This window comes from Phaethon lepturus, unplaced genomic scaffold, assembly GCF_000687285.1.
Source record: "Phaethon lepturus isolate BGI_N335 unplaced genomic scaffold, ASM68728v1 scaffold51812, whole genome shotgun sequence".
NCBI classification, from domain to species: domain Eukaryota; kingdom Metazoa; phylum Chordata; class Aves; order Phaethontiformes; family Phaethontidae; genus Phaethon; species Phaethon lepturus.
The window spans coordinates 13,535-29,544 of record NW_010522194.1 but is presented as its reverse complement, the minus strand read 5'-3'; the positions used below and the strand labels follow the sequence as shown (position 1 = coordinate 29,544).

The following is a 16,010-nucleotide window of genomic DNA, read 5'->3' as shown; positions in this document are numbered from 1 at the left end:
CTTAAGCCCGGCGCCGCGTTGGGTGCGGTGTAGAGAGGCACCACGCCCTGCTCGGCGGCCTTGTGCGACCGGCGTGATTCCCGCCCCCCGAGACTGCTCTGTGCTGCATTGGCCCGCCATTTCCCTTCCCCCCACCCCCCCCTTTCGCCTGAGTGAATTAACTTGCTTCCTCTAATCGGCGGTAAAAGTGCGTGTGGCCCCAGGGACCCGTTGAGAAGGGTGCTGTGAGGATGGGCTCAGGGCTGTGTTTGAAATAGAGCATTAATACACCATCTTGGTTACTGGCTCAGCCCTAACCTGCTTATTTCGGGGGAATAGGCGCTCTAAAACCCAATATTTTGAGTATTCAGTGTAACTGAGAAATGCTTGAGTGGGTGCTCCTCACCATCCCTGCACATTAAAGTTCCTATAGTGCAAAGGGAGAACTTCGCACATGGAAAGCGTGTGTGTTATGCTGGGCCATGCTTCAGGAGACTTCTGCAAATGAAGACTGACATATATTGGTTAACTTTTCCTAAATATGGGCACTGCTGGCTTCCTGTCCCTCCCTGCCCCAAACTCACAGTCCTTACCAGCTCTGCCAGCGCTGCCTGGCTTTTCCTGCTCTGAACGAGTTGCTGCCTGTTCAGCACTGATGTTAGAATCGTGTTGTGTCTCTACTTGCAGCCATCTGCAAGGCTGCCTCTGCCTCAGGCTCTTCATGCTGCAGCTGCCACTGCAGCACCACTTGGGAAAGCATGGCTTCCGCAGGGACTCTGGGGTGAAACCACAATACTCCATCATTATCATAGCATTTTGGTATACCTGTGGCTGTCAGATTAGGACCCATATAACAGGCTGCCATGCAGCTTGGTAGCTAAAAATATTGAGGGTGGGAGAGATGGTAAGCCCAAACTTTAGACATCTTAATTAAAAAATATGTAGTTTCACTTTAAAACAAATTCATAGAGTAGACTTTGAGGATCTCACTGTGCTTAAGAAGGGCTTGGCAAAGTGTTGTACAACTTCAGCTCTAGAAAGGCTCACGGCACAGAGTACCGGTTTTTCAGGGCAGTTAGAATGGAGATTGCCAAACCATGTGCTTAGAAGTACTAAAATGGCTTCCTGTAGCTAAGTGTAATATGGATGCTCATTCAAAACATTCTACTAATGCTGCTGGAGTGCCACCCAGCTTATAATCAATGGTTCTCAGGCTGTATTTGAGGGGAAGCTATAGCGAGCTTAAACAGTGCATTATCATCAGTAATTCAGTTTTTCAATCATTTTGCTGCATACAGGCAGTACTGCCAGATGTTTCAGGCATGTGATTTGTACCCATTTTCTTATCTCGGAATAAAGTCCGTCTTGCTTGATACAAATACTCTGGTGCCAGTAAAAGCTCCAAACCTTGGAGAAATACCGGTTGCTTTCCTTTCAGCAGTGCACCATGTCTCTCAAGGATCAGCTCATCCACAGCGTCCACAAACAGGAACAGAGTCATGCCCACAATAAGATCAGTGTGGTTGGTGTGGGGGCAGTCGGAATGGCCTGTGCCATCAGCATCCTGATGAAGGTAAGTGTCAAGCTTGGGATGAAGCAGCACAGTTGTAACTACCTGAGGCCTAAAAGAGGGGCAAAAAGTAATCATCTCCCTTATTAGACTAATTGGGCTAGCACACAAGATGAACTTTTGGTTGTACCTTCATTTGTTAGGGCCTGAAGTGAAGCAGCAATCTTCAAGCTATCAACAGAGAACAAATAGCTGTAGTTCTTGTAAACCAAGTTTATCCCAGTATGTATCATTTTGACTTAAGAGCTGCATTTACCTTTGAATGACGTCCAGGTTCCGTTCTAAGTAGGAGTCCTCTAATATTCTAAACATAAAAAAAGATTAAGAACTGAGGAGTCACTGTGTCTGAAGCAGAGTGTGCAATGGAGTAATTCTTTGCAGTGTGGACTGGAAAAAATGGTTCTAGACACTCTGAATGACTTATCCTCTGCATTGCATTATTGTATTGAAAAAGCTGTGGTTAACACCAGGCTTGCTTTTCTTAACTCTGAAATAGGTTATGAAACAGCTATTAAATTATTCTTCATCATTGTCCTGCTAAATTGTACAATTATTCCACATAGAATGTGGATATGAAAAGTATGACACTAACTCAATGAAGTGGATATCCCAGGAGACTAAACTTAAGTACTCTGTGAACAAGTGTTACAGCTAAGCAAAATCGCTTAAATAGATCACTGCTTTTAAAATAATTGTAATGTCACAATTTACAAGTTGGGTACTTTGCTCAGAGGCAATAAACTTACTGTTTAATCTTGGTCTTTTGTAGGACTTGGCTGATGAACTTGCTCTTGTTGATGTTGTGGAGGACAAGCTCAGAGGAGAGATGCTAGATCTCCAGCATGGCAGCCTCTTCCTTAGAACACCGAAGATAGTCTCTGGCAAAGGCAAGTAGTTGGCTCTTACATGCTTCACTATTTCCAAATGGAGATAGCCACTTTGTATCTCAAACTGGTCATCCAAGTCTAGCACTTAAGCCTGTCATCCCAATTCTTAGGAGGAAAAAGCTCATTTAATTTCTGTTCCTACAGAAATACTACTCAGCTGACATTGTTTCATACACCTTGTTATGGCCAGTCCAACTAGGAATCCTCTTCCAGAGCTCACCACTCAGTACAGAAAGATGAATTTCTTAATTACTCCTGTACCTCTGAGAATTTTTTTTCACAGCCAGTTAGCCCCTGAATGTTTTACTGCTTGCTTCTTGGCTATAAATGTCTGACAGCTTTAAGTTTAGTGGCAACCTGACTAGGGTAAATGCTAGCCATCTCATACCTTAGTTAATGTGCAGCTACAGTGTCCACAGGTAGCCCGTTATGAGGGCAGAGCCTTCTTCCTCTTCTACACAGCACTTACACTGGATGCTATCCCGACAGCTACCCCTATAACTATCTGTGTCTGAAAAGTGTGGAATACCACTGCCGACATTCTGCACGTTAAGATTTTGACATGCCCTTTAAGGTTGCCACTTGTGGCAATGAGCCACAGTCTTAAAAGAAAATATAACTTTCTACAGAAGCACAGTCTAGGGTAATAACTACCAGGAGAACTTGAGAATTTTAGATATCGATACTAAAAGGAACTGAGAGTGCTTGTTCTGAACCATGTGCAGAAAGAGGTCATGTTTGAGACAGCCTTTTGTCTTCAGATTACAGTGTGACTGCACACTCCAAGCTGGTCATTGTCACTGCTGGTGCCCGTCAGCAAGAAGGAGAGAGCCGCCTTAACTTGGTCCAGCGCAACGTGAATATCTTCAAATTCATCATTCCCAACGTTGTTAAATACAGTCCTGACTGCAAGCTGCTTATTGTCTCAAACCCAGGTTTGTCTTGTATTGCCCTAATAAGAGGATTTGGCTTAAAGAATAGTGTTTTCTTCAGTTCAGGTGGCATTAGTATACTAGTATGACAAAGCATAGGCTTTTAGAAAATACTTATGCCACATAGCAAGAAGTGTCATCTTCCCTCTCCACATTCAGCCAGCTGCTCCTCAGAGGTGAACAAAGTTCCCTCCAATTTGGGTCTTCAGTTGCCTTTTCAGTAATCTTTAGCATAGGACACAGTAATGGGCACCCATAATTGCCATACATAGCATAAACAGCCTCTCAAATTCTGCCTTTAAAACAGTCATTATGTTAGCCCACTGCAGGGCCTGGCCCTGGGCATTACTTTATGCTCTATTCCATTTAACTAGCATGCAGATAAAATCCTTACAGATAAACAGAAGATACCATCCTAGTTACTGAACTGCTCATGAGTGCCACTTGTCCTCCCTGTTCTACTTACAGTGGATATTTTGACCTATGTGGCCTGGAAGATCAGTGGCTTTCCTAAACACCGTGTTATTGGTAGTGGCTGCAATCTGGACTCTGCCCGTTTCCGCCACCTCATGGGAGAAAGACTGGGCATCCATCCTCTGAGCTGCCATGGATGGATTGTTGGAGAGCATGGAGATTCCAGTGGTAAGGATGAAATCTGTGTGACTGATACACAGAACTTTTTCTGATACTTTGCAAGAAACAGCTACAAAAGCTACAGCAAAATGTTTCTCAAAAGTCTGTGCACTGCAGCACCTTAAGAATGCAAGTTCTGCTTTAAGTCTTCTACTGCATAGAGTAACCCTAGATGATCTATATTTGATCTGAGTTACTCTGCTTGGAAAAGGTCATTATTGTAACCTGAGGAGGCAAAAAATTTCTAGGCTAAGTTGTTCCCATAACTCCCCCCCAAAAAAAAACCAAACTGAAGAAGCAAGAGGGTAAAGTTCTCTGCAAGGGACTCCCAAAGATCTACACTAGACTTACTGGTAGTCACTCAGTTGTCTTTACTGGCATCTCTTAATTACTTCAAGAACTATATATAGGAATTGAAGTGCAGAGCAACTTTCTCCTTACTTAGCCTGTACTTTCCCTAGCAGCACCAGAGCAGTACTTTCTGCATCCTGACACTCATTTGGAATCAATTGTTACTTTTGAGAAACCTGTGCAAAATATAGTTACTGTCATTTTAGTTCATGTTGCCTAGGTGTTTTGCTTTAATAAAGGTATAGTCAAGCCTTGTGACATCATGTATGAAGACGATTATATATGCTCTTAGGTTCTCAGCCCACAACTTAGTTTGGCCTCATAGGTCATACTATATTTAAAGTCCTATCTCAGTGACATGTGTGTTGCAGATTAATCCACATAGATGTCATGTTAACTGTTAATTTGAGGAAGACAAAGCTAAGTTTTCTTGTGAGATAATTAATTTATGTGCAACTCTCAGTACCTGTCTGGAGTGGAGTGAATGTTGCTGGCGTGTCCCTGAAGGCTCTTCACCCAGACTTGGGAACTGATGCAGACAAGGAACACTGGAAGGAGGTCCATAAGCAGGTGGTGGAGAGAAAAATACTGTTTTCAACATGAGCCAAATGATGAAGAGCTATAGCATCTCTGAGCTGCAGTATCATACTGGGTTTCATAAATATCATAATAGCCCAAAACAAATGTCAAGATGCATATTAGAACTTGATATAGTGTTTTAAGGAGTAATGTAGGTTTGTCGGAGTTAATTTTTCAGTTAGTGAACTTTAAATTAGGGAAGTGCTTTGACTTCCAAGTTTCCAGTATAACTGAGGGGAGTAGTGTAAAATGCAAATAGAATTCTTCACTGCTGAGTTCATTTCAGTTTTGTCAGCAAATCAGTCAAGCTTCTGATGTTTCCAAATTGATTAAGGCACCTCCAAAAGCCCTGTCTTACAAACTTTAAATATTTCAGTGGATGGTACTTGGTTTTTAATGAGTAACTTTGTCTCTGCAGTGCCTATGAGGTCATCAAGCTAAAGGGGTACACGTCATGGGCTATTGGCCTTTCTGTGGCAGATCTAGCTGAAACTATTATGAAGAATTTGAGAAGAGTGCACCCAATCTCTACAGTTGTTAAGGTGAGCAGCCCCTTTTTGCTAACTTTTGTCTTACTGAGAACTAAAAAACCTTGGGAATGCTGAAGAACACTGATAACTTTCTAGTTTAATTTCAACTAACTTTAGCTGAGTTCTCCTGATAGGCTAGAATTTGTGTATGTCTATGTACTTTATAGAATATCCTAACTATCTGTACCTACTTTTCAGGGCATGCATGGCATAAAAGATGATGTCTTCCTAAGTGTTCCTTGTGTACTGGGCAATACTGGCATCACTGATGTAGTGAAGATGATTCTAAAACCTGAGGAAGAGGACAAATTAAGGAAGAGTGCAGATACGCTCTGGGGTATCCAGAAGGAATTGCAGTTTTAAATCTGCCCAAGCAGTTTACTCTTTGCAGTTTAACGGGTTTAGTGGTTTGTCTTACGTTGCACTTTCCAAGTAGGTCAAATCTTTCAATGTATGTATCAACCAGAACACAAAAAAAGCTCAAATCCGAACAAATGAGTTTCCTGAAGATAACATTAGGAAACTATTCTAGGGTTTTCTCTGTTCAGACACCCATGTTCTTAGCCAGAGCTAGATAACCTAGTCAGTCTTGTACAGTGAAGTAGTGTGACAGAAATCCAGCATTCAAAGCAGCACTGCCTAGAAAACCCTCTGCCTTTTCCTAATCTTGTTTAATGTTGGTTCAGAACAGTAATTATTACACAACATGAAACCAAAGACTGTTTTCTTGCAGTTAAAGGATTGTCAAGCCAATTGACCACCCTTCTCTGCCAGCTGAATAGCTTAAATATTTCACTGTTGGTAGGTCCAAATGTATTTTCCTAACACTGCTTTGGAATTTGTGTACACTTTTTTAGAGAACCTTATTTTTGTGTATCAGCCTAGTTGTAAATTTGTCTCTTGAGCATGTTTAAAAAACATTAAGGTTTCTGTATGCAACAAGACAGTGACTGTCCAACTGTAGTACTAACTCTAACACCAAATAAACCACAAACTGTTACTTGTCTCCTTGTTGTTCTTTATAGGGTCTTGCATCCAAAATGCAGCTCCACTTGCACCCTTCTAAACCAAACAATTCTATTTCTTCAGTCACACTAACTCAAACCTCACCTATGTAATAATATATGTACAGCTGCTCTGTTGTAGGCTCCAAGTAATTATGGAGTGAGCTTTCTGACTGTCTCAAGGTAAGAAGTGAAAACACAGTAATGGAAGTATTTAAATACCTGGAACTTAAGATGGGAATCAAATCTAATGCAAAGAAACAGGCTCCACTGATGTTAGAGGAGGGGAGAAACAATGCAGTGAAGGAAGCATCTTCCTTACCTGTACAGACAAAAGCGCAAGTAATTGACATCCATAAAAAGTCAACCTACTGCCAAGCACAAAAAATGCATCTCGGGCATAGAAACAACCACCAAAGTTACTCCTCAAAGCCCACAGTAAGTTATGCAAGGAAGAACTAATCACCTCTGTCAACTACTTTAAAACAATATATATCATTACAATGAAGAGGGGAAGGCCTTATGCTTAGGTTTTTCTAGCATGAGGACAGAGCATGCAGCTTAATCAGGTGATCTATTTCCATTCTTAAGTCCAGGGTAGATTTTAATAGGGGCTGCAGCTGGTAATTCTTCTCAGAACAAAGTATTTTATAGTAAGCTGAAAGCACTTATGAAGCAGCTTCAGTAACAAAGGAAAAGCTGTAGCTACTGTACCACTTTCTCTTATGTCCACACAACCAAAAGAGCAGTAGTGACTATGAATAGTCATGTTTTATGCAGATGACAGGGAGATGGTATGAAGCCCCTTTCAGAAGATCCACAGGACTTTTTACATGAAGCCCAACCCAGCCCTTTTTAATATGAACTCCAGCCTCTTCAGATCCAGTGGTAACATGAAAAGCCTCAGGACAAACACTCAGTTCTGAGCCACTGCAAGAAACTTCAGTTTTCAAAATAGCTTTGCCAAGGCAGCCTACAGAAGCAAATGGAGGACAGCAGCATGTGGCTGAGGTGACAAGAGCATCATGAATCCCTACAGCAGTCCAAGGTGGGACAACATACCCTCTTTTGCAGACAGTGCAGTGTTTAACGACCAGGCTTGTCACTACGAGCTCTGTAGCCAGAACCCACTCTTTCAGTGGCATTCCAGTGTGTAGCATTTTCTGCCTGGCAGGTAGTGCAACACCAAAGGCAGCAACCTTTCTTTTGCCTGCCATTATCTAGTGGAAAAATGTAATATATGTCAAGGCTTCTTAAGGCATCGTAAGGTATACTCCACTACAACCATGATCTCATGGTAGAATAGGCAAGTCAATATAATGGTTACTAAGCTCACGTCAAGAAAACAATCTTTGGATGTCAACAGCTAGGTCAAACTGCAGGACCTTGAAATTTTGAGTTTTCAGCTTAGCTTTCACTGGTCATAACAAAGGTTAGTTACACTGAAATGTAAGCTTTTCCAGTTTGGGACACTGAAATGTTGTCTAAATCTCAGAACTAAAGTGAAAGTATGGTTAATCTGATACTGCATAAGCCAGGCCTGTTTGTAAAGAAAGTGCATCATACAGAGTTCTGTAGAGGAAGAAAATAAGCAACAGGTTTTATTCAGCGTAAGTCCACCAGCACAAAGATTACAGGAGATAGAAAGTGCATTAATAAAAGCTAGTCTTTACCAAAAAGAAAATATATTATTGATTCAAAATATCTTACACTTGAATGATGTAATAACTTACTCTGGGCACCTACTGATTAAGAGAAATATCAAGAGAATGGCTGCTTCATAAGGAAATCTAACTTCCCAGTTAAAGTCTGAGAATTTAGTAGAGATCACTGAGTCCAGCAGTCTTCCTTGCTTTCTGCATTAATGCCCTCAGCTGGAACTGTTTGCGAGACAGAAGACGTACATGCTGCAGAAAGAAAGAATAAGAACAGCTGGCTATTGGGAAAGTTTTGATATAATCTTAATTATATTGCAATACAAATTTTCAAAGCATGACACATTCCATGACCCAAACAGGATGTTAGTGTTTTGGAAACAGTGTACACAGTAGTCTACTAAATGGCATTTTCTTGGCTTAAAATGACTTGGAGATGGCTACCAAATGCAATCACTATAGTTTGGGTTTTTTTGTGAGTTTAGTTATTAACTCTCCACATATTCTTATCAAAGAGAAAATTAGTAATATGTACTCCAAGGTGAAGTCTGACTAACGCACTTCCCACAGGGCAGAGAACAGTTCTTTTAACAGTAAACAGAACTAGCAAGCTACAGAAGAAGGAAATAATATGTCTCTATGTAGTGCATTGTACAGTGGATGTTAAAAAGCAAAGCCTAAGTGGTACCCTGGGGGGAACCTCAACTGTTAGAACAAGGAAGGACTGGTAACTTTTGTTACCCAGTAGCCCCAGTTCAGACTACCAACACTTCACACTAATCTTCCCAGATCCAATGGCAACATTAATTACTCTGACATACACATTTGGTGTAGTTTTATTCCACATTGAATAGTGTTTTTATTTCATATGCCATCACCATGCACGTAAGTTCAAAATAAAGGAAGGTTATTAGATCAGACATTATGAAAACTTCCAGCATTAAGGACAGCAAAGAACAGGAACAAATTGTCTAAGAGGTCTCTGCTAGAGACACAAAACCAGCTGGCGCTTTTTTTTTCCTACGATTCTAACACTCCACTGGCTGCCTCAGCAGAGGCATCCATAGGCTGCAAGTGAAAAACTTGCATACTGTTGCAAGTCAGAATACTCCAATCACCCTTAGTTTCTCTAGAATTAGGATGCAAGCCCAATGGAAAGTTTATATTGACATTGTTGGATCCCTCTAATGATAAATTAATTAATATCTATAATGCTTTTTTAACCTGGTCTTTTATCTTCATTCTGAAATTCCTCTTCTAAAACTTATGTTTCAACATATAAGTATTTACGTTCTTACAGGATCCTAATCAGTGAAGAAATCACTAACATTAATAAGCTGAATAAGAGAATCCAAAGTATTTAAACAGGTTTAAAATGCACATCTTAAAAACATCCCAAGAAACCTACCTTTAAAAAGACATCAAGGTCTATCACTCCACGCCTCAATGCTTCCCCAAGATAGAAGATGGTGTCTTCAATTGCATTTTCCTCTGCATATAAGTTCAGGATCTGCTTGTAAAGTGGTGCCGTAGGAATAATAACTTCATCTATGTCATTATTTTCCGATTGACTTTCCATTTTCTCTAAGGCAGAACTGAGCTCCTCATCCTTCTTCTTGAGAAGTTCAATATTCTTATCAACTTCAGCCTAAAAAGAATTAAGACGTTTGTTTATTTCTCAGGTCTCGAGAGCTGAATGTCTTCTTGTGATAGAACTGTCAAGATGAAAGACTGAGACATGCCAGTTGATTCTTTACTTCTCTACTCACCTCTATTAAGATTTTTACAAAAGAAAGAGCTACCAATCTATAGATTTCAGTTTCTTTCATTTTAAAAAAGTAAAGGCTGTTTTAGATAATGTCAATCCATTACCAATTTATAACTGCAGAGAAGGCATGCTAACAGTCCAAGTATTTTGAAGGTGCCACATAAGGAAAAATAACCATTTAAACTAGCTAAAGATAATAAAAGCAAAGCCAAAATAATTATCTGCTTTAGAAACGTGTCTTTTGGAGTAAGTTCCTATACAAGTTTGCTGAGCATGGATCAAACAAGCACTTAACTCTATTGACAGGAAACAAAATATGCTGGCTTCACCCACTAATGGTAACTATAATTTAACTGCATCTGTATGAGATGTACCTCCTTTTGCTACTTCTGAGTTTCCCTCCTGATGTTTTTGATGTCCCATAGCTAACACACTGGAAGACACTGTACACCACTGCATTTTTCCTCATATCACTCAAAGCCACACAGACTATTATCATATTCCACTCTGTCTGTCCCCACTGTCTGTCTTCTAGACTGAAGTCCTAGCTTTACTTAGTCATGTTTTATATGGAAGCTGTCTGATACGCCAGATCATCCTTCTTGCCTTTGCATCAAATATCTGCAGTTCTATTATGTCCTTTCTTTCCAAGACAGGAAAGACTAGAATTACACACCACATTTAAAGTGGGCACATCATAGATTTATATGGTGCATAATGGTATCCCCTGTTCTCTAGTTCTTATTAATAATTTATAATTATTTTTTTAAAACCATATTTGAGCACTGAGCTTGTTTCAAGAAACTGCTCATCAATCTCAAAATCTTACTCCTGGGCAGTAATGCAAGGAACAGATGAACTACGCAGAAGATGTCAGGCCTTAATGAAAAACTGCAGGATACTGAGTAGGAGAGACTCTTGTCTGGGAAAGGAAAAGTCTGCAGGTTATAAAGGGAGCCATGACTAAAATCAGCGTCTCTGCATTAAGACACTGAAATGTTCTCCAGTGCTGCTGTTATACATAATTCTGTCTCTGTTTCTGTATAATAATGAAATAATCTCACATCACTGACATCTTTCATGGTGAAGATGGGGAAAAATAACACTGTTATTCTACTACTGAACAATGGCATTTGTAGGATACATGCACAACAATGCATCTTTCAGTCACTGCTATTTCTGACTTGATTCAGTCTGAACACATGCATTTCAATTTGGAAAGAGAATATGTATTTAAAAAGCAACACACTGGAAGCTGTGATATTTCTATCATGCTTAAAAATGAATTAATTACATGCTTCTGTTCACTACTAGGAATACTCAGATACAGAGCAGTGTTTCATCTCAGCTTACCACTTCTTGATCCAGGCGAGTTACCATCTCTTCCAGTTTCTGGTGTCCCTTCTTCAGGTCCTCTTCTGTCCGTTTCAAGGCATTGAGTTCAGCTTGTGCACGATCCATTTCTTCTTTCATCCGCCATCTCAGTTTATCACTGACCGCTGAAATAAGGGAAGCTCGAATGGTATCCTCACTGATAGTTCCATCCCTACTGGGTCCTGCACAAGAAAATTCACAAGTGTAAAATTAAGTCTGTTCTGCACTGGCTTCAGTATAAAGCCAGTTTGGAAAAAAAGTGGCTAACTTGCTGTATGTACTTTAGCAATATGAGACAGTAAAAGAAACTGTTTTCCAGAATAATTTTCAGAAGCACTGAAGAGACCACAGTGAGATAAAACACATTAAGATGCATGCAAGTAAAATGAACAGTATGTATCCTTTCATTCACTTTCCTATTCCCGTAACCCCACTCTTCCTTTAATTTAAAAATGGGCTGGCCATTTCCCCTGAAGTCTACAAATGCTGTTAGTCTTTAAAAGAATAATAAATTTCTGGTAAATTCTACAGGAATTTTAATGGATACATGTATTCAACCACACTCAGTGTAATGGCTGGCTTGAGACAGTGAATTTGCCTATAGGTACTCTACCTTGGCTTGCCAGTTACTGGCTTTGGGGTTGTTTTTTTTTTTTTTTTTTAAGATTAATAAAAACAGATGAACGCTAAGCTAACAAAAATAATTTAAATGAAAAAGATCTTAACTGCTGCCCTTTTATATTTATGAAGATCTAATAGCAGGGTCTAAGTGACAAATTACTGGACAGTATCAAGTGATCAAAAAGCGACAACGTGATCTAGTCTTTCCAATTGGTTTCACAATTATTATCATTCAGCCATCCTAGGGTAGGTATGGGAGGGCAGTAAATTTGCATTAATATAGAACATTTGTTATTGAGGTAATCTTACTTTAACAAGCAACATTTATTAAAAGATTTATAAAGCAGAGACAGAAATGCTAATCAATTGTATTAACATACGGTTTATCGGTATGTTCTAGCAGACTAAAATCAGATGGCAGTCTTTTAGGTACATATTCAGTGTTATATTGGACCTACCATTTCTTTTTTTAAACTTCTGCAGGATGATACTGTAATTGGAGTGGGGTGGAGGAGAGCATGGTTTATAAAAATAGGCAATGGCACCCATGAAGAACCTGCAAAAATTCTCTCTGAATAAAATACTTAACTTTAAAGTTAGCTGAATAAAGAGCATTAGTCAAGCATCCAGATATTCTGTGGAATTAGTTATACAATTTGATTCTAACAAAAGCGAGCATAGCTGTTTTAGGTAAGTGTAAGACAAAGATGATGACATACAATTTGATTGCAGGTATATTAATTTGCCAGTTTCACCTGGTCTATCGGGCCCAGAAAGTCAGCGTAGTGATTGTAGTAGTAGTGAGCAAACTACTAACCAATATTGTTCTGGTAGCATATAGCTAGCTTCTATAAATGATAAGTATTACAGATGAACAGCAACAGAGACTGCTGCGTAACTGAGTTACAACAACTGAGGTTACTACCTTTTTGATTGTTTTGATTACTAGGTACAACTTGTAATTTCAGTTTATTAAATCACATTTAAATGCAGCAATACTAGAAAAAACAAAAGAAAATAAATTCTTTAATATATTTCACTAGTCCCTCTCCCTGTGAAGCACTAGAGGCTTTCACATTTAAGCCCGAGTATTACTACTGCTTTCGCAAATGAGCCTTCCAATGAGATTACCTAATTTCAAGAGTCTGTCACTAACACCTTTTTAAATAGTAAGGTAAATCCTTTATGTCTATCACAGGAGGTGCTGTGTATCTGCAGACCAGGAAACTTGGGATTGCTGTAGAGAATGTAAAGTGGCTACTGGTTGCAGAATTGTATCCGTATTTATCACAAACCACTTCAACCATTCTTCCATGAGAAAAACTGCAGTATCACAGTTTCCCCATGCTTGTGCCTCACGCCTTTTAGATCAGCGAAATTCCAGCTGGATTGGAACAACTACTAATAAAGCAAGAATTATAGCAGATTTTGTGCCCAACCTTTCCCACTTTTATGGATGAAATGTAGAGGGATTTGAAGTTCTCTAACTGGAAAGAAAATCTGCAAAAAGGAATCTTACCAGAGTATCTTTTTACTCAGAGACACTGTTATCAAAGCCCTGAAATTGTTATGGCATTGCATTACATCGTATTTCCCAATACCCTAGATCTAAAAAAATTACAAAGTGAAAAAGATAATTCAATGAGGGTCCCATGAATATTACATAGCTAAAGACAAAACCGCTAGCATATCCTTTGTTTTTCCTTCCCAAAGATTCAGAAAAGTGTCTCAAGTCAGCTGAAATCCAATCAACCCCTTCACTGTCCTTAATAATCACAGGCCCTCAGAAGAAGCAAAAGCAAACAAGCAACTCAAACCATGTTAATTTTGCCATTTAAACACAGTAGTTCAAAGATTGGTATTTTTAGAGTAAATTATACTCTAAGATAAACAGTCATAAATATATTTTTTGAATACACTATTCATAGTACTCAATAACTAAACTACTATTGGCTAGAAATAAGATTAAAATAATTTTACAACAGTTATTCAGGAAAAAGGTGACATTTCAGCATTACAGTGTTCTTGGGGCAGGTTGGCTATCTTCCTGATAATCAGCAACAATCCAGAGCAGAGTTTAAAAATCTAAACTCTGCCTTTAGAAACAAGCACCTGAATGTTAAAACTATCATTTTTCTGTTAGGGTATCGTCATAATTAAAAAAAAACCAAACACAAACCACCCAAAAAAACCCCAAACCCAACCAGCCAACAACAACAAAATCTATTTAGAGTGTCTGTTGTTATTTTTATACTAACAAATGCAAACTTTTTAACAGGACTGCACACCTCAGAATCCTTAAAGCATCTAGAAGATTTTTTTAACTTCTGCTGCTAACATAACAAGACTGCATAAATCCACATATCTTCCCTGTGCCTTTTAGTCTGTTCCTGTACACAAAACCTACACCAAGCCATGTATGTGGAAAAATAAAGCTATGCAAATGACATGAGAGTAACTATGAGAAGGTGCACATCATGCTTACTGATCCACCAGATTCTTCTCAAATTAAGAAGAAATCAGATTTTGATAATTACTAATGTAAGCACTTTACTTACATACAAATTGCACCAGAATATGTGTAGTTTTTTTAAAATAAGCTAATTAATATTGGAAAAAAGAGATTGGATCAACTGGTGCAAGGATAGCCTTATGAAAATATAAGTGTCCCAACACTTGATCTGATTTACAGTTCTGGCTTAAGCAATTCACCCTGTTGTCAGTTAACAAGATAATCTTCAATATTTCATTAACTATCTACCAGAATCAGCAACAGCAGCTGTCAAATGGCACCATACACACAAATGCAGGAATTCTTCATTGCCACTTCTTATGGAAAGGAGAAAAGAACAGTACTTTATACACCGAGAAGTTAAACTTAAACCAAGTCAGTCAAACTATCTGGGACAAAGAGTTTATTCACTGTTTAGGACTTCCTGTTTAAAGGCAGCCAATTGTAAATATACGTGTTCCTAACCAGAACAAAAAGTTCTGATTTCACTTCAAGAATAGGATTAGCATGATTTCAGTTACTGTTTATTTTACATAATGAATTATTCTCTAACACAAAGTCAGAACCAGCCATCAGGTCTATTTTTTTCCCCTCCCTGATTTGAATGAGGGGCATAAAAAGTGAGATTTTATACAAGGCTCACTTGCAGAGTAAAGTAGGACCGGGGTGGGGGGGAATCACAATACACCCAACACAATGAAAGTTCACATAAAAGTGCCAACAGATACAAAAGAAGTCTTTGAACATGTAAAGGATCATTTTAATACAGCTCAATTAGATTTTTCTATCTTCTTAAAGAGCATGAACCCTTAGCATTTTCTGTCGCTTCCATAATTAGCCCAGCTTGGGGAAGATTTTATGGCCCACAGCCATTAAATCTACAGAGCCCTGAAACCCCTAACCTTTCCAGGCAGACTCTGGTTTCAGAAGTGACCTTATGGAATCATCGAACTAGTAACTGCACCAGAAGCGTAATTAATGGCAGATGATCGCATAGAAAAAAAAGCCTGAAGGACTATGTGAAAAAACAGCTATTATTAAAAACTTAAGCTACTCTGAATGAGTATTTTAATTCAATTCAAACTAAGTTCACTATAGGAAACACCGCCCCCGCCCCCCCCCAATTCTGAAGTTGGTGCACCTGATATGCTCCTAAATAAACCATCACAATAAACAATAGCCAAACAATCTGTATAAGAAATAAACATTTTCAGTTGAAAGAAAAAAAGAGTACTGTAAAAGACCAAATAGTACTGTAAATACAGTGGATGATTAAAGAGACATGTTTGCATTTCATTTGGCACAAGAGATAAACCATGTATAACAGATGTATGACTTTCACCTAGCTGCATCGAATATATCAGTCTAATGTTAAATTGCCACTACAAAATCTGGCATTACAACACAGTATCAGACAATCTAACTCAGAACTTGAAGAGCCTTCTATGATGTCTGGCAGATATTCCACCTCTCCATCTTCACTGGGGATGAAAATGAGGGAAAGAAACAAAATATGACATATCTATATTTTAAATTAACTCTTTACTACATAAAAGCAAAACTGGATCTTTTTGAGAAAGATGCTGCAGAAAGTTGTGTTCCCTAGAAAGGTTCT

At 38.9% G+C, this 16,010-nt stretch overlaps 2 protein-coding genes across 4 annotated transcripts in view; one reads left to right on the top strand and one right to left on the bottom strand.

Moving 5' to 3' along the window:
- Positions 1-1,420: 1,420 nt before the first annotated feature.
- On the top strand, positions 1,421-6,461 carry LOC104616657 (L-lactate dehydrogenase A chain). 3 transcript variants are annotated; one of them, XM_010281730.1, is made up of 7 exons: positions 1,421-1,552; positions 2,319-2,436; positions 3,198-3,371; positions 3,837-4,010; positions 4,816-4,942; positions 5,350-5,473; positions 5,660-6,461. In XM_010281730.1, the coding sequence occupies exons 1-7, from the start codon at positions 1,427-1,429 to the stop codon at positions 5,822-5,824; spliced, it is 1,008 nt and encodes a 335-aa protein (XP_010280032.1). In that variant the 5' UTR covers positions 1,421-1,426; the 3' UTR covers positions 5,825-6,461. The 3 variants fall into 3 exon arrangements, with proteins under 3 accessions (XP_010280032.1, XP_010280033.1, XP_010280034.1); XM_010281731.1 differs by lacking the exon at positions 5,350-5,473 and having other exon boundaries at positions 4,816-4,910; positions 5,782-6,461; XM_010281732.1 differs by lacking the exon at positions 3,198-3,371 and having other exon boundaries at positions 1,423-1,552.
- A 1,579-nt stretch (positions 6,462-8,040) lies between these two features.
- Positions 8,041-16,010, bottom strand: part of TSG101 (tumor susceptibility 101) — an 18,027-nt gene continuing 10,057 nt past the window's right edge. The window contains exons 7-9 of the mRNA XM_010281729.1: positions 11,242-11,444; positions 9,529-9,768; positions 8,041-8,372 (exon numbers count right to left, since the gene is read on the bottom strand). Coding sequence (XP_010280031.1) covers positions 8,283-8,372; positions 9,529-9,768; positions 11,242-11,444 — 533 coding nt within the window. The 3' untranslated portion in view covers positions 8,041-8,282. The remainder of the gene's footprint in view (positions 8,373-9,528; positions 9,769-11,241; positions 11,445-16,010) is intronic.